Source organism: Hyperoodon ampullatus, assembly GCF_949752795.1.
Source record: "Hyperoodon ampullatus genome assembly, chromosome: 1".
Taxonomy (NCBI): domain Eukaryota; kingdom Metazoa; phylum Chordata; class Mammalia; order Artiodactyla; family Ziphiidae; genus Hyperoodon; species Hyperoodon ampullatus.
The window spans coordinates 58,367,299-58,384,226 of NC_136914.1; the positions used below are offsets into that span (position 1 = coordinate 58,367,299).

Consider the following 16,928-nt stretch of genomic DNA (forward strand, 5'->3'; position numbering starts at 1 on the left):
CTCTGGTCTTGCATAGATTTCTGGGCTCATCCCCTTTCCATACTACTTCATAATAATTATCTGTTTGTGTCTCTCCTGAGATGGTACAGTCTGGGGGGGAGCGGGGAGCCCAGCACCATGTCTGCATATTGAAAATGCCCAACACTTGTTTTAAAACAACACTATTGTTTTAACGGTTTTTGGTTATTAAATGGGGGAATTTCATTGTAAAAACATGAATTAACAAATTGGCTTGATTTTGCTAAACTTAGGAGACACCTAGGTCTAACTTTCTCTGAAAGAAGTTGTATGTGTGTAAATGCTTTGAGCTTCTCAGTGAAACAAGACAGTTTTAGGATTTTGCTACTAGATCAAAAACTGAGGGTATTGGACTTCCCTGGTGGTGCAGTGGTTAAGAATCTGCCTGCCATTGCAGGGGACACAGGTTCGAGCCCTGGTCCGGGAAGATCCCACATGCCGCGGAGCAACTAAGCCTGTGCACCACAGTGACTGAGCCTGCGCTCTAGAGCCTGGGAGCCAAAACTACTGAGCCCGCGCGCCACAACTACTGAAGCCCGCGTGCCACAACTACTGAAGCCCGCGAGCCTAGAGCCCATGCTCTGCAGCAAGAGAAGCCACCACAATGAGACGCCTGCACACCACAACAAAGAGTAGCCCTCACTCGCCGCAACGAGAGAAAGCCCGCGTGCAGCAACGAAGACCCAACGCAGCCCAAAATAATAAATAATAAATAAATAAATAAAACAAAAAAACTGAGGGTACAATGCTCTCTAGAGTCAGCTCTCTTGCATGAATAACATAGAGAAGGAGCCCGAAGGTACAGAACTTCCTTTAAAAAAAAAAAGAATAACATTAATTATAAAATACACAGGACAGACTAGGAATAATAAGAAGCATTCAATATATCATTCACAAAAGGGGAAATTTTTCTAAATTGCAGCATCCTTTGTGATTTGTTTTTGACAAAAAGCCATAGATGCTGTTATTGGATTTCGCTGTTCAAATTATGGATCTAGACTGTAATAGAGGGAGTAGACTTGTCAGTTTCAAGTTAGTACTACGAATTGTTGAAAAGAAATTGGGGAGAGGTGATATTTTAGCCCCATTTAGTCTCTGGCATTATCTATGATTCACCTCATTGTCAACTGTTCTCACTTGGCAGCTGCTGAAGATCACTGCTTGCTTACTTGTTCCTTAGTTCTTGTTGTTGAAGAGCAGTTATTTTTACCAGCAGTAAGCAGGACTGCTAGAGAGAATGAAGTTGGATACTTGGTAGACCAGGCCCCTTAGAGGGAAAAAGCATTACTGCAGATAAGCCTCAGGGAAGGAAGTGGGGGAGGGAAGCCAGGGAAAGGCTGTGCCAGGGGATCGACTCAAATCATTCACGATTAAAAACTGAGAAGATCTCCAGTGTTAGCCTTTCAGGTTCCTATGTCTCACATGACATAAAATCAAACTAACTTTAAGATCTCCATTAGAATTGTTAAAGTATGAACCGCCTTTTTTTGTTGTTGTTATTCTTATTGATTGGAAGTTTACAAAAGGTGGTACTTAGAATATCTTAACCAAGTATCACAGCAAAAGCTATGTCTCCAACAGTAAATAAGAGGAGACATATAGGAGGATTTCATGGGAGGCGAGAGTGTGGCTTATATTGGAAGGATTTTGTGCTGCACAGCTATAGATTTTGAGGAATAGTAAATAACTCAAGATTAATTTAGAAGAAGACTCCTCCTAGCCAGTATTTTTATGTCTAGTTTCTTGTGGGTACAGAATTGCTTATGTTTAGAAAGAGAAGTAGGATTTTGAAATTATTCATAAATTTATCTCTGAGGGCACACAATATTATCTTTTAGAAAATACACCTAGGGCTTCCCTGGTGGCGCAGTGGTTGGGAATCTGCCTGCCAATTAAGGGAGCACGGGTTCAAGCCCTTGTCCAGCGAGATCCCACATGTCACGGAGCAACTAAACCTGTGTGCCACAACTACTGAGCCGGCGCTCTAGAGCCCGCGAGCCACAACTACTGAAGCCTGTGCGCCTAGAGCCTGTGCTCTGCAACAAGAGAAGCCACTGCAATGAGAAGACTGCGCACTGCAACGAAGAGTAGCCCCTGCTCGCTGCAACTAGAGAAAGCCCACACGCAGCAACGAAGACCCAACACAGCCAAAAATATATATTAATTAATTAATTTAAAAAATACTAATCTTCTTTGGACTTCCCTGGTGGTTCAGTGGCTAAGATTCCTCGCTCCAGGCCCGGGTTCCATCCCTGGTCAGGGAACTAGATCCCACATGCTGCAACTAAAGATCCCACATGCCGCAATGCCCACGTGCCACAAGTAGGACCCAGTGCAGCCAAATAAATAAATAAACAAATATTAGGAAAAAAATACTAATCTTCTTGAGCTGCTGTTCTAGCCTAAAAACAATGCATGTGAGGATTTTTTTTGGGAAGTATTGTTGATTTACAGGATTATATTAGTTTCAGGTGTACAACATAGTGATTCAATATTTTTATAAATAAGGGTGTGGTTTTGAAGTGTTTTTTGTTTTTGTTTTGTTTCTGGCCGCATCACACGGCATGTGGGATCTTAGTTCCCAACCAGGGACTGAACCCGTGCCCCCTGCAGTAGAAGCGTGGAGTCTTAACCACTGGACCGCCAAGGAAGTCCCTTTTTTTGTGTGTGAAGATGGTTCTTTTAAGGTTATTTTGGGATATTTGCAAATTCTATTGTTAAGTAATGAAGGGGAATTATAGAGAGAGCAATGTAAATGGTTAGATTCAGGCTCAATTTCAGGTTTTAACTTGCTGTGTAACCTGAGTTAAGTAATTTTACCTCTTTGGGCCTCAGTTTATCTATGACCTAAATTTTCTCTGATGTTCTTTTTTTAGCTCTGTAATCATGTGACTTTTAAGAGAAAAGAGATAGATCTCATTTTGTAATATTTGAAAAAACCTAATACACTTGAGTTATTACAAAATTAAGTAGCTCATGCAACTTAATAATGGTTCCTTGTGGGGAAAACAAATAGATTTAAGTGACAAAAATAAGTTCTGAATAGGTTGGACTACAACACAATGTGTCTTAGTTTCTCAACTTGTCATTCATTCAACTGGATCTAGTTGTATGCATTTTGCCCTAAATAATAAGATAATGGGAATGGCTCTCGACCTCCACTTTCTCTGCTAGTAATTTCTGATTATTTTCTCCATCAAAGTTCATGTCACCTAAGCCTTGAGCTGAGATGGACAAATCGCTAGGTATAGGATTTAGAATAGATGGTCACAACTAATTGATGTTACCAATCTACTCTGTGTTCAAACAAGTATAGATCTTCATGGTGTAGTATCAGTTGGATATTTGGAGTTAATGTTACTTCTGGTCACTTCCATTAACCCCCATTTAGCTGGGGTGAGCTTTGGCTTTATTATTAACTCATTTTACAGAACACTAAACATAGACCTTCGATGTTTGCTTAGGTTGCCAAGTGCGATGTTGTGTGGTTTCATGAGTATCCCATACAGTGAAAACGCCTGTCCATAAGGCTTTAAAAAATGGACCTCTCACCAGTGTGGATATTCAGTAGACCTAACACTCTGATCCTGATTTTATTTTATTGAGGCAAACGTATGGATCACACAGGTAATAAAATGATTTAAAATATATAATTATGTTTTTTTAAATTTTTTCGCCACACGGCACATGGGATCATAGTTCCCCAACCAGGGATCGGACCCGCATCCTCTGCACTGAAAGCACGGAGTCTTAACTGCTTAACGGCCAGGGAAGTCCCCTATAATTATATCTTAATATATCATGGCCATTTTACTAAATAGTGAGCAATCAACCTGGGAAAATGTTGATGCTTTTTTAAAATGTTATTCGGGACTTCCCTGGTGGCTCAGTGGTTGAGAGTCCGCCTGCCGATGCAGGGGACACGGGTTTGTGCCCCGGTCCGGGAAGATCCCACATGCCGCGGAGTGGCTGGGCCCGTGAGCCATGGCCGCTGAGCCTGCGTGTCCGGAGCCTGTGCTCCGCAACGGGAGAGGCCACAGCAGTGAGAGGCCCGCGTACCGCAAAAAAAAAATAATAATAAAATAAATAAATAAATAAAATGTTATTCGGCTACTCAAGGGGAGAGGCATAATCTGTAATTGAAATGGAAGACACTTTAAGAAATGTAGGGCTACCCTTGTATGCATTGCTGATGGGAATGTAAAATGGTAAAAAATAGTTTGGCTGCAGAAAATGGTTTAGTGGTTCCTCAAAAAATTAGACAGAATTGTCATATGATCCAGCAATTCTACTCCCAGGTACATACTCAAATGAATTGAATGCAGGGACTCAAATAGATACCTGTATACCTATGTTCATAGCAGTAATATTCACAATAGTCAAAAGGGAGAAATGACCCAAAAGTGTATCAACAGAAGAATGGGTAACAAAATGTTGTTATTCAGCCTTAAAAAGGAATGAAATTCTTGATACATCTTACAACATGGATGAACCTTGAAAACATTATGCTAAGTGAAATAAGCCAGACGTAAAAGAACAAATATTGTGTGATACTACTTATATGAGGTACCTAGAGCAGGCAAATTTATAGACTCAGAAAGTAGAACAGAAGTTACTGTTTAATGAGTACAGAGATTCTGTTTGGAATGATGAAAAAGTTCTGGAAATGGAAAGTGGTGATACTTACACAACATTGTGGATATACTTAATGCTACTAAATTGTACACTTTAAAATGGTTAAAATGGAAAATTTTATGTTATGTATATTTTACCACACACACAAAAATCTCCAAAGAGAAAGAAATGTAGGGTTAAAAGGTTTTGCACTCATTTTCCAATCTTGTATTTGGTCCTGTTTCTCTACCCATTCATTTCACGGTTGCTTCATTCCCCACAGAGAGCTTTTTAGCGTGGGTTCAGTGTGTTTAAGTTGCCGTAGTGGACGTGGTTAGGTCAAAATCCACTGGTTTTGCTTGCTGCTTACATTTGTTAAAAAATTTGAAAGTGGGTGGGTGAGGGAGAGGTAGTTTAAAGTGGGGAAACAATGCATGTTGGACTTCCCATTCCAACAAGAAAAGCGTGCTTTTGTGGCAGACTGAAAGGCTAGGAATCAAGGGTGATGAAATACAGGCTTTCCGGCCCTCTCTCTGTTCCCGATTTCTGGTTGTGGGAATCTGTTCTGAATCCAACTGCAAGTGGAAAACCAATCTTTGGCTGAGCAGCCAGTGAGGCCCTCCTGCCAATCCCCCAAATGTGCTGCTGAAACTTTGGCCCTGTGAGGATGGAGCTGAGGCTGTCTTCCCAAGATCTGTGCAGCTGTCAAGGTGGCTGTGATGGGACTGTGACTGGCCTCTGCACTGCATTTTGGCAGTGACCTTGAGACCTGCCAGCTCAAACAGCTGTCCTGGTTCTTCGTCTACTGCCCCTGTTACATGTCCAGGAGGCTGAAGGGAGGGGCTAAACTCCTCTGGCTCTGTCATTCCCAGGGTCTGTCAAGTTCTAACTGTGGTGCCCAGCTCTCCCGGTGCTTACCACCCACTGGGCATGGGGGCAGTTCAGGTGTGTTGAGTGTGGCTGGTTGCTTGTTCCACTCTGGCTCAACTCCCAGTCCCTGGGAAGTAAGTGGCTGTGTCTGTCCATCAGCCTGTGCACAGACAGGCTCCACGTGGGGACTTGCTTGGCAGCTCTGCGGAGAGATGCTCAGTGACAGTTGATGATCCTGGGAGGCAGAGGAGCCAGAGGTGCTTCTTCTGTCCCAGAGTTATGAATCCACCTTCTGGAAGGGATGGATTTCTTTGGGAAATGAAGGTCATCAGAAATGTCCAGAGCAAGAGAGAGAAATCTTTTTGAAATCTCCAGCCACTCAGAGTGGCAAGTGTATTTTGAAAACTCCTCCACCTCTCCTTGTCCTCATCCTGTCCTTTCCCTTTTAAGTGGCTTTATTATTATTTTTTAATCCGCCTTTATCATTGGACATTTATTGACAGAAATCAAATTGCTGTGTCTCTGGGCAAAGCGCCTGCTGCAGAGAGGTGTGGTTCCCGAGGAATGAGACACGCAGCCCAACAGCTGAGCCTACACTGTCCTCACATAACCTCCCTGCCTTAAATATCGCCAATATTTAGCCTTGCCTTATAAAGTAAAAATGCACAATACCTTCCAGAGTTTCAGCAAGCCCAAATGCCCCCCTCAGCTCAGTTATATCTCCTGTACGTTAAAGGCAGGACCGCTTACCCCTCCCCCTGCGCAGACCTGCCCTCGGAGCCGCCAAGAGGTTACTAATCAGGGAGAATCCGCCATCGATCCGATGGTGGAGACCTGGGGGATTTGTGTGCATTGTTTTTGCTGAAGCCTCCTGTGATTTCGGCGCGACCAGATCCTCTGCAGCGAACTCCATGTCGCAGCTTGTGGCTGCCTGTGTCCTGTGGTGAGAGCGGAGCCGCACAGGAGATCCTTTGTCTAGGAAGGCTAGGCAGAGAAGATCACTTTGGAGTTGCTAAGCTCTGCATTGCCATTGGCTGCACTCTTTGTGGGGCTGTTTTTGCAAAAGGCATGCCCAGCACGTCTACAGTGCTGGCAGGCCAGGGCTGCCTTTAAACACCATGATAATAATACCAAAAAGCAGTTTGCAGAACTGTTCAACTGTAGAGGCTTCCTCTGCAGAAGCAAGCAAGATGGCTACCTCGTGGGCTTCGCTGTGAAGAATGCAGAGGCTAATTAAGACAGACTTTAAGGGGAAAAAAGGGTATTTCCCTACTTCATCTTTATGCAAAGCTTTTTTTCAGTGACTTTTGAAGTGTACATTTTACATAAGCTCTTTAGGTTCTGTCTAGCAAACATGTTGATGATTTTAGATGGTATAAGTAGTTTTATAGAGAATAGCCAAAAATTTTGGGGGGGGTGGGAGCTAATTTTTTTTCTCTTATATGGAGGCTCATTTTGCAATTTGATTTTTTTTAGGTTATAAAGGAAAACAAGAGGCCCCAGAGGGAAAAGAAGCCCAAAGTTTTAAAGGTAATCAGCTATTGATTAACTCATATTTAATATTTTTCCATTTCATATAGTATTTTTCTGTCACTTAGGGGTAAATTTGGAATACAGTGGATGTAAATTCTCCCAGATTTTCAGTAGATAAATGAATTTTCACTCAACTAAAGTGTTTTCTCTCTCTTTCTCTCTCTCTCTCTCTTTTTTTTTTGATATGTTGCATAATATGCATATTAGCATCCTTTATTTTCAACTCCACACGAGTCTGCAGAAAGAAAACTTTATATGCAAGTGTTGTGAATAAAATTTGTGGCTTTTTTTTGTAGCTCCCTTTGTAGCATCTGCATTTGTGGTGTTGCACCAGTGTGTAAACTTCAGCTCTTAAGGAGAAAGACACTATTTAAAGTTGACAGCTATGATCCATTGTGATTTTAATGGACCTTCCATTAGACACTATTTTTAAATGTGCTATTTTTCCAAAGGAAAACGTGCTTAGAGGTTCTAGTTCAGCTTAAAATGTGTAAGCCATTGAGGTTTTACAGGCAAATTACAATTGCTTAATCCCAAATTCTCATTATATCGTCTTTAATTTGGGCATTCATGGAGCTGTAGGAATGTGTATGTTTTCTTTATTTTCAGTAGTTTGCCTAATGAGTATTTAGTAGTTACCTAATTCAGTTATAAGCTAGCAGTCTGTGTTATGAGCTTTGTATAGTATTTAAAATGGTTAATTTAAAAGCATATGACATTACTAAAAGTTCAAGACTAGCTTTAGCAAATAGGTGCTTATGTGTTAAAAGTTTCAAGTGGTATATTGCTATTATGAATGTAAGTATCCTGAGCAGTCAACCTTTTTAATTCAAGAAGACATATTAAACAATAAAATGACTGGTCTTTAAAATTATATTGTGTATATATAATTGAAAATATCTTATCTTAATCTTAGCTTTTCTTTTGCAAATAAAGTTTTGGCACCCATAGGGGAACAACATGTTTGAACTATGGATATAGCACATTTTAAAATCTCATTTGTTTCCTCAGTTGTGTACCTTGAAAATGCTATTGACATGCAGAACCAAACCTTGCATTGCTTTCTAATTTGTCTGACCACTTCAAGTTTCTGTTTCCTGTGTGTACACAGCATTGCCATGTATATTTTTCATCAACCAACAAGTATTTATTTAATATTTACCACACAGTCATCAATGTGCCAGGCACTGTGAAATGAATGAAATTGCTTGGCACAAATTCTCACTGGGCCTGGACAAATAGAATACTGGTTATTTTCAAGGTAAATTAAACCCTTCTCTGTTTTTCTCCTGCATATTGATCCACCTGCCCCCTTTTAATCCTTTCCCCTCCCCCAATTATAGAAGAATATCATTAAAATCCCTAAGTATATTTCTTAATCTCTTTTTACACTTTCTGTGTTGGGTGTATCCATCTCAGGTGTTTTGTCTTAAAATCTTCAAGTGAGAAATAGTTTCAGTCCTGCTGTTATAAATGGCTCTCAAATTTGTGTGTGTGGGGGTGGCGTGGGGAGGGAAAGCAGCATGGAAGAAAGGGATGGAGACTGCATGGACAAACTAACATGGACTAATCTTGGTAGCTAAATCATCACCTGCCTTTCCTACAAGGTAGAATTGGACTTTGGGAATACTATTTAATTCTATGTTTATTTTGTTAGTCTGTGGGTGTCCTGTCACCTGAAATAAATTTCAGAAGTAAATATATTGTGTATTGCTTTTTTGAATCATGGCAATGGACCCTGACTTTTAAAAAGAAATAAGTGCCTGTGGATGGCTGAAATTCATGTGCCACAGCATGCAGAACCAAACTGTTGCTCACTTCCTCTATAGTTATCAGTTGTACAACAGTAGAGAAATGCTCTAAAAGGAAAAAATTAATTTTTTTTCTGATGTTGGCATTTTTAAATGTTTTCTTTAATTTTCTGTTGGGCATAATTTTTTTTGTTCCCTTTCAGAGAAAGCTTTGTTTCTCTGCTCCACAGTAGAAATGCTAAAATACTTTCAGATTTTAGCTTGATATGTGTAAAATATAGTTAGGGCAAGTGTAGAGTATTATATAACCCTGAAGGAGATGTTAAGAAAACTAAATCCAACTTTTGGGAGGGAGGGTGGAGGAAAAGCAAAACTTTCCATTTAGGATTTTATGGGTGGGAACTTAATATTCCAGCTGGCTGCTACCCAGGGGATCAGTCATGGGAATCTACAGGTTACACCTTGGTTTCCTTTCATAATTCTTTCTTTGCTTTTGGCATTGTACCAGAATTCTACTCTTCTTCCTTTGACTCTGGCCTCTTAAGTCTTCACATCTCCTGGGTCCCTGGCTCTTTGTCAGGGTGGCTGCTACCTATAGGTATTCTGACTCATTTTCATCTTCATCTATTGGGAGGTAGTTGGATAAATGAAGAGTCTGACTAAGGAAATTGGGAATAGAATTGAAGCTTGTCTCATCCTACTCTGAACCTGCTAACTAAATACTGAATCCAGTTGTGGGGCTGAAATTGCCTGGTGTGTCTCACATCTCTCATCTTTAAGCAATCTATTATCTATTATCTATATCAAACAATCTATTATCTATATCAAAAACCTGTATGCATTCTGTTACAATTCGAAATTTAAAACTATACATAGTGATCTCAAATCCCAGACTACAGAGAGCGTTTTCCTCGAGCTGAAATGACGGTTTCTGTCCAAAGCACTCTAATGGCCAGAATGGGTATCAAATGATGGGGGTGAGGGTGGGGGTGCTCAGCACAGACTCCTGCCCCCACTGGGGCTGAAGGACCAGGTTCCTGTTCAGGCGCTCTTGTTGATCACTGGAGTTGATCTGTCTTCATAGATGGCAGCATGTTAGCTGTGCTATAATTGTTTGCTTGACTCTTGAGTAAGGGGAAGGTATGAGATGATTTCAGGCCTTGATTCATGAACTTGTACTTGTGAGTGGCATGGTTTGGAACTCCTCTTGGTAGAAACATTTATGTAAATAATCACTATTTTGTGTTTTGGGGTGGGAGAAAGTCAATTTTAAGGTAGTATCACTTTGGTTAGGTTGTCAGTCCCTGTCCCTAGAGAAAATCAGATTACACAGTCAGTTGGGAGTATTGGGTAGAATTTAATAAAGAGATTGTTTAAAAGGTGTGGGCAGGGTTTAGAAAAATCTAGGGATGACAAAGCATCCCAGGACTAATGACAGCAGAGAGATATTGCCATTCCTAGGCCTGAAGGGGCAGGGGCTTTTGTGTGTCCTTTGATAATGGGATCTTTCTTGAAGAGAAAGTCACGGGGAGGTGGGTATGGAAATAAATACTCTGCCATCCAGTTTCCTGCTGCTTTCATTGGTTGATCCCAATCAGAAGCCAAAAGGAAAAAGGGAGCCTACTGATGATGAAATATATCTTGTTCCACCTCCTGTGTCATGTAAGAGGGTGTAGAAGATGGAGTGGGGACCTGAAGGGCAAACCAAACATATATTCAGCATCACTACTGACCACAGGGGCAGTATGGTAGGGTCAAAAATGGTACCAGAATCATGATTATGTAAGAAAATAACACTGGACAGGGTTGGGTGAAGTTTATATAAGAACTGTATACTATTTTTGCAACTTACCTGAAAATCTAAAATCATGTCAAAATCAAAAGTGTGGATATCCCTGAGAATGAACTGCATTTATACATTCTGTAATTTCTTATCTGGTAAGGGACAGTTTCTAGCTATTTGATTATAAAATATCATCAAAGTATTATTTGGAAGAACTGGGTGAACAAATATAAAGAAATGTCAGTGGATATTAAACCAGGAAACTGTCTACAAATGATTTAGAAATGAAAGAAAAAAAAAAGAAAAAGAAAACTAAGTGATCTTCCTGCTAGCTTCTATGCTGGCAGCCCTGTTCTTCACTGTTTCCTTCCTTCCTTGATGATGCTGATAAAAGTAGAACGAGTGGTTGTTGGGGTGGCAGGGGGTGGGATGGGGGTAAATAAGACATGTTTCACTAGGAGAGAAGGACAAGACACTGGCATGTAGCTATAGTGGTAAGTCTTTTAGAAACGTTTTAAAAGGAGAATCAAATCGTAAATGAATCACATTCATATGTGGTCTTGATTTACATGACAGTGATATTCAAAATATTTAGTACCATCATTGCCTGGCACACAGTTAATGCTCAATATGTGTTGTTTCTTGAACAACAGTATTATTAACATTCGATAAATACTTTTTTAGCCCATACTAAATGCTGGGCTACAATGGTGTGTAAGACTAAAGTGATTTCAGCCCTCAAGGAGATTAAGTGTTGCTGAGGAAAGGCCAAAAAAAATTAAAGACAAATTAATAAATTACAAATTGTGGCATATACTTTGAAGGAAACAAAGAAACAAACAAAAAAAATTGCCAAGACAGGGGAAAACACCCCCTAGGGAAATTTACTTGGTATCTTTGAGAACTATTCCCTTCATTTGTAAATTGTTACATACATTAGTGAGGGTTTAAAACTACCAAATTAGATACAATTGAGTTACCCTGTTTATCTTAAAAACTCATTAAGCTACAAGAAATGAAAGTTAACAGGGTTACTAAAGATTTTTCTTCTGTGCACACTTATCTACAACTTTGTTTCAGTAGTTAATTGGTAAAATGATAAACTTTTCTTAACTCTAGTTATAAAGTAACATTCCATGACTTATAGCAGCAACATGTTACAAATTTTAGTGACATCCTATACTGAGCTTGATGGTTGTTGAGGGGGGAAAAAAAGCCATTTGATAGTCTTTTTTTTGGCTGCACTATGCGGCATGCGGATCTTAATTGCCTGACCAGGGATCAAAACTGCACCCCCTGCAGTGGAAGCATGGAGTCTTAACCACTGGACCGCCAGGGAAGTCCCTTGATAGTCTTACATAGTCCCAGGCAAAGAATCCCAGACTTCTGAATATAACAGACCATGGGGGCAGTGGGGGGGCAGGGAGTGGGGCGGGGCAGGGGAGATTCAGAGTGGTGAGAGCATCCACAAAGGGATACCAGCTTTATAAACAAAACAATAACAACAACAAAAAAACCCCACAAACATAAATTGGAAGAAGATAATCTCAGAATATAGGGTGGTCATATAAAATTTAATAATTTAGCCTTATGATTCAACACATGGTCCTTATTTTCCTCATGTCATAAGCTGGCAAAAACTATCAAAGACTGGTACTTATCCATCAGTGTGTATTCACACGCTCAAAGGCACACATGGGGCTTCTGGTTTGCATACCCAGAAATTGTAACATAGCATTTTGACCAGGGATGATGAGACTGAGTTCAGGCTGAGAACTCAGACTCAGGGCTGAGTTCTCACTAAGTCAGCTCACACACAGTCAAATCATTCATTTATCATCGGAACACGAACATTTCCAGTCATTCAAAATTCATGTCCATTTTGTAACTTCTAGGAATGATCCCAAACAGAGAATCAGTGAATAGAAGCCAAGTGGGGTGAATAGGCTTGAAGAAAATTTCATTCAGGCTACAAAAAAAGTCTGTTGAATTTTTCCTAGCTTAGAAAAGAACATATGCTTTGTGTCTTGAATCCTTATGCTCATCTGATAATGTGTTTGTGTTTTGATAGTGCTAGATTCATACTGTTTTCTGAGGTCTGCCTTGCTTATTGTACAGCTCTCCATCTATTGGCTAGAATATCATCTCAAAAGACAGGTAAAAAGAGCAAAATAAGAACTGTTAAATTTTTGTTAAAACCTCACTAGCATCTTAAGTTATTTTCAAGTTATAATTAATTTTATAATGGAATGCCTTTCAATATTCAAAATGTGTCATAAAAATAATGTTTTTAAAGATGTGATGGCAAGGGAACTTTCCTGGTGGTGCAGTGGTTAAGAATCCACCTACCAATGCAGGGGACACGGGTTCGAGCCCTGGGTCGGGAAGATCCCACATGCTGCGGCGCAGCTAAGCCCATGTGCCACACCTACTGAGCCTGCGCTCTTAGAGCCCATGAGCCACAACTACTGAGCCAATGTGCCACAACTACTGAAGCCCGGGCGCCTAGAGCCCGTGCTCTGCAACAAGAGAAGCCACCGCAGTAAGAAGCCCATGCACTGCAATGAAGAGTAGCCCCCGCTTGCTGCAACTAGAGAAAGCCCATGCACAGCAACGAAGACCCAATGTAGCCTAAATCAATCAATCAATCAAACATCATTTAAAAACCTTTGGTAAAAAAAAGATGTGATGGCAAGATTTATCCACCACAGTGGCCTATTCAAGAGAATGAAGATTACAGTGTCATTCTTTAACCTGTTCTGATGCTTTATAGTTTTAAATACTAACTGTTTTAGTCCTTTTTGAGCTAAAAACAGGGCTTTCTGCACATGAAAAATTTTAAGGGAAGAGATGTTACAGTTTTATTATCTATGTTTAAAATTAATGATATATGAATTTGATTAAAGCATAGGTTCTTTTCATGGTTCTAGGGAACCAGATGTTAAACAGTAAACTTATTTTAGCAACTTGGTTATTTTTAAGTAACTAAATTATTTATTTTAAGCATTATATTGTGTGCTTAATTTTAAATATAGTATACAGAAATACACACTCATAAAATACACACTCATAGGATCATAAGATTGTTATAGACTTAAGTGAATTATTTAATACATGTTACATTGCCTAGGACAGCTCGACATATAGTAATTTCTCAATTAGTGGTGTTATTACATCTAAAGGTATAATTTATCCTACTAAAAATATTAAGTGAGCCTTTAAGAAAATATGTATTTTCTTAGCAATATATTCACTTGCCTTATTTGAGAAATATAAACCTGTATTACAAAAAGCCTTTTCTTTCCTTTTAAAAATGTCATGTCTGCTTTTTTTTTTTTTTTTTTTTGCGGTATGCGGGCCTCTCACTGTTGTGGCCTCTCCCGCTGTGGAGCACAGGCTCCAGACGCGCAGGCCCAGCGGCCACGGCTCACGGGCCCAGCCGCTCCGCGGCACGCGGGATCCTCCCGGACCGGGGCACGAACCCCTGTGCCCTGCATCGGCAGGCGGACTCTCAACCACTACGCCACCAGGGAAGCCCCACTTCTGCTTTTTGTAATAAGAATTATCAGAAAGGAGTCTTTAAACCTTGAATATATTAAATTTCTCTCTTTCCTGTTTTATTTATATGTATATATTTTATAGAATCAATTCTATAATAAAGACTAGAATATCATCACTATGAAAAATAATCTCACAGCTGATGGTTAGTTTCAATTATAGAACTCAGCTGCAAAGAAAAACGTGGACTAGGATGAACACATTTGAAACAGGATATAAGTTATAGTGATGTTTGCAAGTTCTGTACCTTAAGCATGATTTCTTCCAGATAAGAATCACATAAGAAAGTTCTCACTAAATTATCACAAAATTTATCTTAGATAATCTGAATGTATCTTTTTCTTAGAAAAAAAAATGTTTTTACTTAATATCTTGTGTATTCATTCTACTTTAGAAAGGGAAAAAAAATCTAATAACTGTGTATTCCACTTCCTGAAGTAAGTTTAATGTTATTTTAGACATAACTTCTCTGAAAATAGGAAACACAAATCTGAAATTTTCTGAGTATTTAATTTTTTCTTTTGCTACTTGGCATGTGGGATCTTAGTTTCCTGACCAGGGATCTAACCCATGCCCCCTGCATTGGAAGTGTGGAATCTTAACCACTGGACCACCAGGGAAGTCCCCGAGTATTTAATTTTGATATCATAGGTATTTAGGGCTGTTGATTACTTTTAATTTTAAAATTTAAACCATGTGTCTTTTTGTGGTATCGTATCAGCAGTACCCAAAGGAAAGTACCTGACTGAGGGAAATTTAATTGACCTATCTGAGAGCTATTTTCTTTTTTTTTTTTTTTGGATTACTTTTTTTTTTTAATTAATTAATTAATGGCTGCGTTGGGTCTTCGTTGCTGCGTGAGGGCTTTCTCTAGTTGCAGCGAGCGGGGCTACTCTTCCTTGTGGTGTGCACGCTTCTCATTGAAGTGTCTTTTCTTGTTGCAGAGCATGGTCTCTAGGCATGTGGACTTCAGTAGTTGTGGCATGTGGGCTCAGTAGTTGTGGCTCATGGGCTCTAGAGTGCAGGCTCAGTAGTTGTGGCTCATGGGTTTAGTTGCTCTGTGGCATGTGGGATCTTCTGAGACCAGGGCTTGAACCCGTGTCCCCTGCATTGGCAGGCGGGTTCTTAACCACTGAGCCACTAGGGAAGCCCTATTTTCATTACCTTTAAACCAGAGTGGATGTTCAATAAATGATGGCTATCATCATTATGATTGTTTTTGTTATGGTTGTTAATATAAAATAAAATGCATAGACTATTGATGTGTTTAGATTTTTAGTTGCTTTTATTATTCGTTAAACTAGATTGTAAACCTCTTAAGCTTAGAGCAGCATTCAACTTTGTGTTCTGCAGTCTTAATGTAATATCTTGTGCCTACAACTCAATAAATGTTGGTTTAATGAATGATTGAATTAATGCATTTCATGGCCTAACTTTATTTAGTCAGGTCTGAAGTGTAGAAATTATTATAGTGACATCTGGGTATATAAGGGAAATTGTACTTTCTGAAAATCAAACCTACAGAAAAGTTGAAAGAATAACACATTGTACATCAATTTTTTTTTTTTTTTGCTGGATCATGCAACATTTTACCTATGAATGCTTCAGCATGGCTCTCCTTAACTGCAGTACAGGATCACACTGAGGATAGTTAAATGATTCAGAAGATACTGTACATTTTTTTTTTTTTTTTCCGGTACGCGGGCCTCTCACTGTTGCGGCCTCTCCCGTTGCGGAGCACAGGCTCCGGACGCGCAGGCTCAACGGCCATGGCTCATGGACCCAGCCGCTCCGCGGCATGTGGGATCTTCCTGGACCGGGGCACGAACCCGTGTCCCCTGCATCGGCAGGTGGACTCTCAACCACTGCGCCACCAGGGAAGCCCGATACTGTCCATTTTAAAAATCTTTTCCATCGTTCCCCCCTCTACTCCCCCAAATCATTTTTAGCTGTTTCCTCCTGATCTAGCCTCTAATCTTTTTTTTTTTTTTTTTTGGCGGTACAGGGGCCTCTCACCGCCACGGCCTCTCCCGCTGCGGAGCACAGGTTCCGGACGCGCAGGCTCAGCGGCCATGCTCACGGGCCCAGCCGCTCCGCAGCATGTGGAATCCTCCCGGACCGGGGCACGAACCCGTGTCCCCTGCATCAGTAGGCGGACTCCCAACCACTGCGCCACCAGGGAAGCCCTAGCCTCTAATCTTAAATCATGTCTTGGAGTTGGTTGTCTTGTCTCTTTGTTCTTCTTTTATTTGGTCTTATACTATCATTTTGAGTGTGTGTGTGTGTTTTTATAAATTTATTTATTTATTTATTTTCAGCTGCGTTGGGTCTTCGTTGCTGTGCGCGGGCTTTCTTTAGTTGAGTTGAGCGGGGGCTACTCTTCATTGCAGTGCGCGGGCTTCTCATTGTGGCGGCTTCTCTTGTTGCGGAGCTCGGGCTCTGAGGCGTTCGTGTTTCAGTAGTTGTGTCACGTGGGCTCTAGAGCGCAGGCTTAGTAGTTGTGGCGCACGGGTTTAGTTGCTCCGCGGTATATGGGATCTTCCCGGACCAGGGCTTGAACCTGTGCCCCCTGCATTGGCAGGCAGATTCTTAACCATTGTGCCACCAGGGAAGCCGGTGTGTGTGTGTGTTTCTTGACTGGTGATTTTGAACACTACTTCTCTTTCACTACATTTTTATAAAATGTTTTGATTTGAAGATCAAGCAATCTGGGTAAATTACAATAAATTTCAGGTGTCAGGTAGGTTGTCCAATCTACATTTAGCTGTTGGGGTCTTTGCCCAATGCCTCCTGGATTGGAT

The 16,928-nt window shown here is 40.5% G+C and overlaps 1 protein-coding gene across 4 annotated transcripts in view; it reads left to right on the top strand.

Annotated features, from left to right (window-relative positions):
• Positions 1-16,928, top strand: part of TET1 (tet methylcytosine dioxygenase 1) — a gene marked incomplete at both ends in the record, with an annotated part of 122,889 nt that overhangs the window by 21,825 nt on the left and 84,136 nt on the right. For all 4 annotated transcript variants that reach the window (XM_079699019.1, XM_079699020.1, XM_079699021.1 and 1 more), the window contains one exon: positions 6,979-7,032. In XM_079699019.1, coding sequence (XP_079555145.1) covers positions 6,979-7,032 — 54 coding nt within the window. The remainder of the gene's footprint in view (positions 1-6,978; positions 7,033-16,928) is intronic.